General features: G+C 39.1%; 1 protein-coding gene across 2 annotated transcripts; it reads right to left on the reverse strand.

The window, feature by feature from the left end:
- Nucleotides 1–43: 43 nt before the first annotated feature.
- On the reverse strand, nucleotides 44–6092 carry LOC137958387 (tyrosine--tRNA ligase 1, cytoplasmic-like). Of its 2 annotated transcripts, XR_011113980.1 has the most exons (11): nucleotides 5757–6092; nucleotides 5498–5645; nucleotides 4335–4618; nucleotides 4003–4099; nucleotides 3743–3848; nucleotides 3573–3655; nucleotides 1339–1484; nucleotides 786–891; nucleotides 579–638; nucleotides 314–407; nucleotides 44–201 (listed from the first exon to the last, which is right to left on the reverse strand). XR_011113980.1 is itself a non-coding variant. In XM_068805370.1 (10 exons), exons 1-10 carry the CDS (start codon nucleotides 5858–5860, stop codon nucleotides 387–389), a joined length of 1155 nt encoding a protein of 384 aa, XP_068661471.1. In that variant the 5' UTR covers nucleotides 5861–6092; the 3' UTR covers nucleotides 44–386. The 2 variants fall into 2 exon arrangements, 1 of the variants encoding a protein (XP_068661471.1); XM_068805370.1 differs by having other exon boundaries at nucleotides 44–407.
- Between the last annotated feature and the right edge of the window lie 5153 nt (nucleotides 6093–11245).

Genomic DNA, 11245 nt, shown 5'->3' on the forward strand with positions numbered 1-11245 from the left:
ATTGGTGAATCATTTTGATGGCATACCAAATACAAGTCATCAGTTCCGGTCCATGTAGATAGATTTTCATAACTTCGGAGAAAATAAAAATCACCACAATTCAAGCAGGTGTTGTCAACAGCAGCAGAAATCCTCAATATCATGAAGTTCCATATACAATTAACTGGGCGAGCAAAATCACAAATGGAACTGGTTCGACTGCTGGAGGTTATACGTAAAGAAACATTAGAAAAGCTGTGTTAGTGGCGAGCAATAACAAAGAAAATTCTCCTCCTTGATCTGGACACAGTTTAACGTCAGTTGTAACACTAACCTAATCTTCTCAGGTGTAATATGCAATAGAGAATTGAAGCCAGGAACTTGTGAGGAGTAATGTTCCCTTGAGATCACCTTGTCACTCGGTAACCCTAGAATAATAAAGAGGGCACAGAAATTAGACCATGAAATCTAGTCAGCAGCTCCTTGGCTAGATAAATTTCTGAATGGAGATTGTAGTAAACACATTGGCAACAATAAAATAGAACATATGCTTAGGTGGTGGGTTATAGATCCAGATAAGCACTTAAAAAAGTCGATACCTTGACAATTTTCAACAAATCTCTGGCTTCTTTATCACTTTTAAAATGATCTCTAACAGGCTGTTAAGATGAAAGTATTACATTAGCATTGAGAAATGTGGTATAAGTGGGGCTGGACATTTTGTGAGAGAAACTTGAGAATTGCTCAGAAATCTCTAACCAATACTGGACTCAATTTGGTGCAGTACATGAGAGAAATAGAGATACCTGCAATATTTGGTTAATAGCTTTAGAAAGAGCAGGTTTCAAATCACCAGGATGCAACTGCTGCTCCTCATAGTCAGCAATTAATTCTTCCATGCTGGCAAAAGTCCTGAAATTGAGGTGAGTCATGGTTAGGAATTAAAACCCTGAAATAACAATCATCAATTTTTTTGAAATGAACTATCATCAATTTGAATGTTAGACTAACTAGAAAAACAAGAACCTCATGCCTCATCTTTTCTTTTCCTTTCCTTTTGCAATAATTCATTCACTGAATTCCACTCTAACTCGACTTGACTTCTTACACTTAGATTAAACTTATTCTGTATGAACCTTTTTAAACAGAACCACACTAAACTCTCCCTATATCAGAGGTTATATAAATACTCTACTAGAAAACCAGGAGCTTGGTATAGCCGTGTTCAATGGACTGGGAAAGAGTCAATAACCTAAAGAAGTTCACAACACAAGTTCTTCATAAGTTGAGAAAGCACTGGTCAAATACCTTTCTTGTAAAGAAAGAAATACTTTTATAATAAGACAAGAGAGTACTCACTTGTTTCCACCATTTTTTTCACTGCGTTCTACCTCAAACTTCCCAAACCACGGGAAGATGATGTATTGAATGTACTCAAGACATGGATTTCCTTTAGCAACTCCTGGGGGGCAGTAAGCTTTCTTTATCTTCAGATTTACGTCAGCCTATAAATTTGAAAATCAAAACAGACAAATCATTACTGGTTGTCGACTGATGACCAAAACCATGAAAAAGATTATATCATAAAATTGTAAATTTCAAGCACACAAATTAAAAATGAAAAAATATCACACAGTATTTCTTGACAATTCTCCTTGATAAGTATATAATTTTGATCATGCTAAAGAGCAGTAAAACAATTAAAACCGATGCTCTGATTCAGACAAATCTGGACCTCCATTTATAGTTCAGTGATTTTTAATCATTTAAAATGGTGGCCATAAGAGACCAATTCCAGTGCTTGGCAGCACAGATTTTCGAAGAGAAAAAAAAATATGTGAGAAATTTACTTTCTCATGAAAGAAATGGAATTTGGAGAGAAAAGAAAAGAAAGAGAAATCGGAGAAAATTTTAATCATCAAAATTTTAAAATATTACTAATTTTTCTTTTCTTTTCCATTTTTTGCATGCATTCAAATAAGAGAAATTATATTTCTCTTCCATTTTCTCTCTCATTTTCTACGGGCATTCAAACAAGAGAAAATAAACCACTTTCCTTTTCTTTTCTTTTCTATTTACATGGTATCAAAACGGGTACTCATATATGGGTCTACACCTAAACTATCCACTTGTAGAGCCACAAAAGAGGATCTACACCTAAACTATCTACTTGAAGAGCCACAAAAGAGGGCCTACACCTAAAACTATCCACTTGTAAAGCCACAAAAAAGGGCTTACACCTAAACTATCCACTTGTAGAGCCACAAAAAGATGGCCTACACATGAGGGGGAGTGTTAAGGAATAGTCTCACATAGATTAGTGAGTACAAAAATTTTTAGTTTATTAACTAGGAAAGAGGTTTCCTAAGTTGGCTAGTCATTTTGGGATGAGCCTTGGACCCAACTTTACATCTCTCTTTCTTCTTTTTCTTTTCTTTACTTTCTAATTTCTTTGTTCCAAACAGCCTTAGTCTATGTTAAAAAGAGATAAAACTGAACTTTTGAGTATTTTTTCTCTTCCCATCTGTTCACAGTGTTGCTTGTGACCTTCATTCTTGTGTGTGACTCTTCCAGGGATTTTGGACATCTTACATGGAACTTAAACTTTCCACTGGCACTTTGGGCATGTTGGAAATCATAGAAAAGAAAAAAAAGGGACAGAAATTCGTTTTCCAATGTTTGGCAGCACAAATTTTCGAAGAGAAGAAAATGTGAGAGAAACTTACTTTCTCTCTTAGTTAATGGACTCTCTCAAAAAGAATGAAATTTAGAGAGGAAAAGAAATGAAATAGGAATAAGAGAGAAAATTTTAATTATCAAAATTTTAAAATATTACTAATTTTTCTTTTTCTTTTTTCCATTTTCCGCATGCATTCAAACAAGAGAAACTATATTTCTCTTCCATTTTCTCTCTCATTTTCCATGGGCATTCAAACAAGAGAACAAAAACCTCTTTCTTTATCTTTCATTTTCTCTCTCTTCTACTTCTCTTTCTTTTATTTTCTCTCCACTTTCTATGTTTCAAACACAACCTTTAAGATTGATCAGGCTACTGCCACCAGTAATATCCCACGTATGCTTGTGGTCCACTCCCTAACCCATGGCCAGGACTAATTTTATCTAGTCACATAGCACTTCTAGAGAATTCAGTCTCCAGCTTCTACACCTAAATCTTCCACTGAGCATCACTAAGGCTTCCTGCTCCCTCTAATGGAAAATTCCAGCACCCCCAAAGATCATGCACTTTCTATGGAGTGCCATCAAGGGAAGTATCTTGAACCTTGACCATCTCAACGTCACATGGACTCATGTGTGGTGCAAGGCCAATCACCTCGCTGACTCTTTTGCCAAATCTGGGGATTCCAACAAAATCTTCTAGTCGGAGATTCCATTCTTATGCATTTAGATTAAAATTTTATTTTTCTGTGGTAGCCTAATTGTTCTCCATTAATTTCCTTTCCCTCTTTGGGCCCTTATTGTACTTCTAAAAAAATCATTTCTTCCCTTAATATAATAATTTTAAAAAGGGATACCATCTTTAAATCACTCTGCACTATGAACCGGATTATCATGTCTGTATGTACCACTCATACCTCCTCATCCTCCATGTAAATGGCAGATAATGGATCACTCTTTGACATCTTCTCTTGTCCTTGCAGTAAACCTGGTAGCATATCTGTGATAACACCAGCAATTCAGGTTCTGTATATAGTACATAGTAATAACGAAACAAAAAGGATGCCAAAAAGAGAAAAGGGCTTACGGTGTGACAAGATGATAGGCTTTTTCTTTCTTTTGATGTCATCACAGTACTCTCTGGCAAGTACATTTACTTTGCGCTGGTCCATGCCAAGTTGACAAATGTCAGCCTGTAAGCAAACGTTGGCAATCAATACACAACTGGAATAGAAAGTCTTGTTGATAGTATGATATGATACTAACAACGACGACCATGTGTCGACGACCATGTCCATGATAATAAATCACAATAGCATTAATGAATAATGAGTGCAAAGACAGTACCTTCAAGAAAAAGATATCAGCACACTGCATGCATGGGTAGAAGATTTGAGCAGCTGTCAATTCATCCTGGTCACTCCGACCCATGATCTGACAACACCTGCCAAAATAAGGAAATTCTGCTAAGCAAAAAAACACTAAGCAACGGATTCTGAAAGCTATTTAACACTTTCCTTATCTCAAGAAAGAATAGAACTTTTTGAGGAAGAAACTTGAATGGAAGGGTACCTCCTAATATCTAAATACTATTTTTGACAATAATGCTATCTACATCATACGTAATAATTAAATAGCAACAACAAAACATTTAAAATAAATAAATTCTCTACTTTTACCTAGTAATCCTTGCAAGATTGTTCCTTCGAGCAATATCCATTACAATTGGCCAGTACTCGCTGGCTCTTGTATTAATTTCTTCAGAAGACCATAAAAACTCAACTTTATCAAGATTCATTCCTACTGCTTTCCAAATTTCAATCATGTATCGACCGATGTTTTGAATCTTCTTCAGGTCACCCCCCATTTTGTTGTTTAGCTGGGCAAACCAATCTGCAACCCATATCTTGACCTTGCAGCCTGCAGTGGTGAGTTTGTTCACATTTATTGCCTTCATAACCCCCTGTTTAGCAATTGAAGTATTCATATCAACATTTCAAATTCCATCTTCCATTGATATGTCATCAGACAATTCAATACATATATTGTTAGAGTCCAGGGGTAGTCTGATAATTTTACTATGATGTATTGTGTCTTGATGTTCTAGTAAGCAAGATATTAATTTGGGAAGTCCAATGATGTAATTTTTATAATTTTTTTATTACTGTTTTATGATTGTAAGTGGCATAAGTGTCCTAGGGGCAATATGGACTTTTTCTTTGTAATTCACTTAAACTGTTTTAGTAAGAGGGTTAGGGACTAGACAGCTTAACGAGACTGAATTAAACACAATCTCTTTCTTCAACTTTCTTCTCTTTCTTCTCCTCTTCTCTTCTCTTTAATCCTTCTTTTCTTAGTTTTCATGGTATTAGAGCAATGAATTGTTTGAGGGCACATTGTATTAGAGATTCATCCTTCCTTCTTCAGTCTAGGAGTTCTCTCCAGGGAAAATTTCAATCTTTTTTCTGCTGATTGGCCTAAATGATAGAATCATTTCATCTCTTTGCAGTTTTTTTTTTATAATCAATTTGTTGGTCTAAAAAATAATCATAATCAAGTGTAACAGTGCAAGTAATTTAACATGAAAATAATTCATGATAAAAGAAGTCCACATCAAATGGCGGCAATAATCATACTCAAGTCATAACTCGTCAAGGAATTCAGGTATTGCCTTCTCATAAAATAAAAAAATGGAACTCAGATAACTAAAAAGGTACCACATGGTAGTCAATGGTAGTCATGCATACCCAATTGGCACAATTTCCAAAAATAGCAAACACTAAGAGGATAGATTATGCGTGAGTGGGTGGGCGGGAGGATGTCATGATTCTAAAAAGTTTACCTGAGCGATGTGCATTCTTCCCGAAGGCTCGAAACCATCATAGCAGATAGGTTCCTTCTTCGCAGATAGCAGCCTCATCAATTCCTCTTCCTGGATGCATTCTTCCCCGATGCTTCGTATAATCCTAAACCGCTCTTCCAAAGTCAATCTATAAATGTACCAAGTACGTTAGACACCTCAAAACGAATTGATTCGGCGCCTCGTATTTAAACGTGAAATTGGATTTGAAATTATAATTTCTTTCCGTTTTATCTTTTACCCGGATAAAGCAGAAGCTGGAGATTGAGAAGAAAGCGATAGAGATTGCACACTGGGAGGATCTTGGACCGCTGGTACATGGTCTGAAGCGGCATCCTCCGCCATTGTGCCTTAGTTGTTTGCGGCCACCACTCTGATACAGTCAACTATGAGAAATTCGTGGCAAAATTGCAGTTACAGAAGTCTCTATAGGGAGCCGGCGGTTTCCCTCTTTGACAAACGAGGTAAAAAAGGAGAAAGAGAAAGGAAAGGAAACGAGATGGATGCTTGCCGGTTTGCTGAATATGAAAAGCAGATCGAGTGCCAGAGAGAAAACGGCGGCACTGCAGGAGGCGAGCGTCCGGGGTCGGGGAGACTGCAGAGTTGGGTGAACTGAGAAGGGGGTTTATTGGGTATAAGATGGGTCCGACTAAGGTTTTTTTGCTTGCTCTTAGAGCCGGGTAACAACCCAGGTCCGGCCCACATCCGAATCTACGTTATATACTTAGCAAAAAAACCTTGTTTTTAACTAGCCATTTCGGGCTGTTAGTGCACGTGAATTCACTTTCCCGAGGCAAAATGTGTTACTGTGTGTTTTTATGGGTGGGAGAAGTGAAATCCTTCCCTGATATGAACCTGAGGCATTTGCAAGATTGAGTGCAATCCACCAGAGTTTCAAAGTTGCAAAATCCGGCCTCAAGAAGAAGAAAAACAAGCAAGCCTTAGGAAGTGATGTTAGAAAGCATGTCCATTTTTTTTTTTTTTTATGAAAGTATGTATATTAATAAAAAAGGGGGAGGGAATTACAAACCTAACTTTGGTGGCCTGACTCCACAACAAAGTGTTGGAGAGAAATACCCACCTTAGCCTGGGAGTCTGTCAGGTGATTAGCACAGCGCAGAATGTGGTTCTATTTACAGTTTAATGGAGAAAATAAATTACAAATTTCATTGAACATATTCCAATGACTCCACGGGGGTTGGCCATGGTTAACACACCAATTGATGACTACTTTTGAATCGCCTTCAATATAAAGTGGACCAGAAAGGAGGTTAGAGAAGATTTTGAGCCTGTGCAAAAGACCAGATAGTTTTGCAGTGGTAGAATCTGAGTTGCCAAGGGGCCTGCATATGAGAAGAGGAGATTGCCATTTCCATTGTGGATAATACCACCGAATCCAACTGGTCCGGGATAACTAAAAGCACTTCCATCAAAATTGAGTTTTGTGTGCCCAGGAGGAAGGGGGCATGTAGCCATAGATGGGGCGTGAGAAGGCAGAGACAGCTCAGCGATAGTCTGCCAGTTTCCTCTGAAGTTTGAATCACTAAATTTTTTGAATTCCTTTTTATTTAGGGGCCAGACAAAAACTTGGCTAGAGATTTGCTTAGTCAAAACCTCAATAGGACAAGTTTTGAATTTGAATTTCCTCCTATTACATGCTTTCCAGAGATCCCAGATTATATGTCCAATACAATAAGATATTATCACTTTACCCAACTTTGGGAGTTTTGAGCTGACGAGGGAAAGGATAGTGTCAACAATGTTTCCAGAAGCATAGAATTGTAGGCCAATTTTGTTTAGAAGGGAAGTCTAGACCACGTAGGCAAGCTGACATGATAGAAGGATATGGGTTGATGTTTCTGGAGCATTTTTGCAGCAAGGGCAGAGAGGGTCCAAGACAGGTGTACCCCGTCGTATTAAAGAATCAGAAGTTAGGATTTTGTTACTACAGACCAAATGCCGAATTTAGCACGTGGAGGGGTGAGTAGATCCCAAGCACAGGCAGCAAGGTGCTTTGTGAAGAATTTAGCACGTGGAGGGGTGAGTAGATCCCAAGCACATGTAGTAGGGAGCTTTGGGTGGGCTGATGAGAGGTTGTTTAAGTATATATATGCGGAAGATGTGGAGAAGGACCCCTTTGGGCAGGGAGTCCAAATTAAAGTGTCACTGGAGATATTTGGCTGTCTGGTTGGAAGATTGTGAAGGAGTTGGGATGCAAGGAGAGCTTCAGGATCAGGGAGATGTCTTCTAAGATTGAGATTCCAGTCCCCACTTTCTAACCAGATGTTAGAGATATAGATCTCCAAGTTACACGAGAGGCCAAAGATTTCTGGGAAGTTATTTTTTATAGGAGATTGGCCAACCCACCAGTCATTCTAGAATTTTGTTGTATTTCCATTTCCAATGTATCATTTTGTAGCCATTTTGAATTTGAGGAGGAGCCGAGCTATTTTTTTCCAGGCAGGTGAGAGAGTAAATTCGCCTTCCCTCTATCCACTAGCCAGAGTGGAGATTTGTCTTATCTACAACAAAAGCTCTCCAAATCAAATCAGGATACATACTAAATTTCCAAATCCCCTTAAGGAGGAGAGCAAAGTTTGTTGTGGAGGTATCTCGGATACCCAGCCCACCCAACGCTTTTGGCTTGCATACCTCCTCCCTTTTAACCAGATGATATTTTTTTTCACCGTTTGGACCACCCCAAAGGAAACGTCTCTTTAGGAGTTCAATTCTGTTTCTGGTTGAAGTTGGGCATTGGAACATAGATAAATAGTAGTTAGGAATTCCTTGCAAACATGATTTGATAATAATTAACTTGCATGCTTTTGCGAGGAATTTCCCCCGTCAAGTGGCAAGCCTTCCTTCCAAACACTTAATGACAGGGTGCCAAGAAGTTTTAGACGGGGTCAGAGGGAGGCCCAAATAGGTTTCAGAAGATGATTCAATGCAACATCCAAGATAACTGGCCATAGAGTTTAGTAGACCAGGCTCAATATTATAACCCGAGATAGATGATTTATCCCAACAAATTTTTTGCCCATATGAGATTTCAAATAAGCTCGGTAGGGCACTTAAATTATGAATTTGATTGACGGAGTCGTCACAGACAAGAATAGTGTCATATGCATATTGAAGGAGGCTAATATCGAGAGCAGGGTTAGGAGAGATAGGTTTTAGCCATCCTGACATGTTAGACAAACAAATCATTGCGGCTAACTGTTTTCGAATGAGAGTGAACAAAAGGGGGGACAGAGGATCCCCTTGCCTGATTCCCCTAGAACCTTTGAAATATCCACAAGGTTTGCCATTTACCAAGACTGAATAGGAGACATTAGATATACAACTTCTCATCCAGAATCTCCAACGAATGGGAAAACCCATCTTATTGAGGAGGTGGTTTACTAGCTTTTAGTTGACTCTATCAAAGGTTTTTTCGAAGTCAAGTTTGATAACTACTATTGGATTATTCAATTTCTTGAAAGAGTGAAGGATTTCATGGGCAGCCATAAATGAGTCTAGTATATTTCAACTAGCAATAAAACCACTCTAACAGGGACTGGTGATACTAGGGAGAACAGATTTGAGGCGCTTGGCAAGGATACGAGCTAGGATTTTGTAGGAGTTTGTGGTAAGGCTTATGGGTCTGTAATCTTTTGCATGTGCGGAATAGGATTTTTTTGGAACAAGGGCAATGAAGGAGGCGCTAATGGATTTGTAGGTGATACTTACTTGATGAAAATTGTTAACAAATTTGTGCACATAACTTCTGATAATGTCTTAGTATTGACGGTAGAATTCCCCATTGAAACCATCCGAACCAGGGGCCCTATCTCTAGGCATTCCGAGAGTTGTTACATCAATTTCATCCGGGCAAAAAGGTTTTTCAGATGAAAAGCATCTGATTCAGAGATTCGACAGAAGTCAATCTGGTCTAGGACAGGGTGGTTGAAATTCTCCTCTGTGTAAAGACCTGAAAAAAACTTCACAAACTCATTAGCAATAGAAACACCAACTGTACATTCCTGTCCATTGATTAAGAGAGGATATACGATTAATTCTTTTTCAGTCGAAGGTAATAGCATGAAAAAATTTCATGTTTTCGTCTCCGTCAGATAGCCATCGAAATCTGGCACATTGCTTCCAGTAAGTGGTTTCACTAGTGAGGATTTTTAAGAGTTCATGGTTCAGGCTATTTCTGCATATGATTTCAGGGGGGGAGAGAGACCTTTGTTCCTTCAGGAGATCCAACTCAGAGACTCGGAGACGGATGGAGGCTTTATTTTTTCCAACATCAACAATAAGGGTGCGAGCCCAGGGTCTTATGACTGATTTGAGAGCTCTGAGTTTGCAGTGGAATGCCCACCCAAGGTTTGGATGATGAGGGAGATCTTCCTACCAATTCTTCAAGTTTGAAGTAAAAGAATCCTCCAAGAGCTAGGAATTTTCAAGACGGAACGGAGAAAAACCCCTTTTTGGGGGATGAGAATTCATGAGGATAGGCCAGTGGTCTGAGCCAATTTTTTTGAGAACCTGACTAGCAGTATTGGGAAAAAGAGTCAGCCAGTCATGATTAACCAGGAAACGGTCTAATTTGGAGAGGATGGGGGGATTTTGGTCATTGGACCAAGTAAATTTTTTCCCTGCAAGGGGAATTTCTATGAGTGTAGGACAATTGATCAGGTCAGAAAAAAGCTCGCATTGTGGAGGTGATTATTTTTTAAGGAGTGTTTTTTTTTTGGAACAACAAGGGTGGCATTGAAATCCCCAAGTAGAAGCCAGGGGACATTCCATTTTTGGACTTTGAATAAAATTTCATCCTAGAAGATAGATCGTTCGCATTGCCCAAAAGCCCATAGATCCCCATGAGGGCCCATTCAGATCCTAGAGATCTGTCACGGAAGCGAATGCAAAGAGAAAAATGACCAAGATTCGTAGAAACAACCTCAACCGAATTCGGATTCCAGATGACAAGGATGCCTCCAGAGTCCCTCATCGCATCGATCACAGCCGACTTGAGGTTAGATTTAAACCAGAGACTGTGCGCTATATAGAGATCAAAAGATTGCAACTTTGTTTATGTAAGTATAACTATATCAGACTTACATTAAAAAATGGTTGCTTTGATAGTGTCTCACTTAGGGAGCGAGTTGATTACTCAGATGTTCCAGGATAAGATTATCATGGCCAGGAGATCCTGTGAATATCTTTATTTGTGTAGCAGAAGAGGCCATTATAGTATTTGGAGAAGTCCAAACACAACTCCAGCATCTTCTCGAACCTATGCGGGGAGACATTGCATGCCAAGTGTTTCATAATCCATGTCTGTAAATTTTTACATCGTTCCTTTCGGGTGAGATGAGGGTAGTCTTTTGATGGGGGTTGCGGGTGGCTTTGCCTGTTTGGGCGTGCGTCTGTAATAGGTGATGGGGGAGAGGGTATTGTTTCCATAGCGATTGGTCGAGGTTTCTGGAATTTTTGTGGAATTAGGGTCCATTGAGGTGTTATGGTCTTGGGGTTAAGTGTTTGGCTTTCTGCTACCTACCAATCCGATCTTTTGGGTATTGACTAAGTGCTTAATATTTGGTATCAGAGCTATACCGCAGTTGCGAGTTCAAATCCCGGAGGGGGCGACCTAGAGACCTGCGTAGCGCAAAAAGGCGGTCTGGGTCACTAGAGTGGGCCATCGTGGACGTCGACTCATAATGGTGGGAGTATTGTTATGATTTTGTG

Source organism: Aristolochia californica, unplaced genomic scaffold (assembly GCF_029961685.1).
Source record: "Aristolochia californica isolate CCGP_79_NKW_82.1479 unplaced genomic scaffold, dmAriCali1.0.hap1 SCAF_3, whole genome shotgun sequence".
NCBI lineage: Eukaryota > Viridiplantae > Streptophyta > Magnoliopsida > Piperales > Aristolochiaceae > Aristolochia > Aristolochia californica.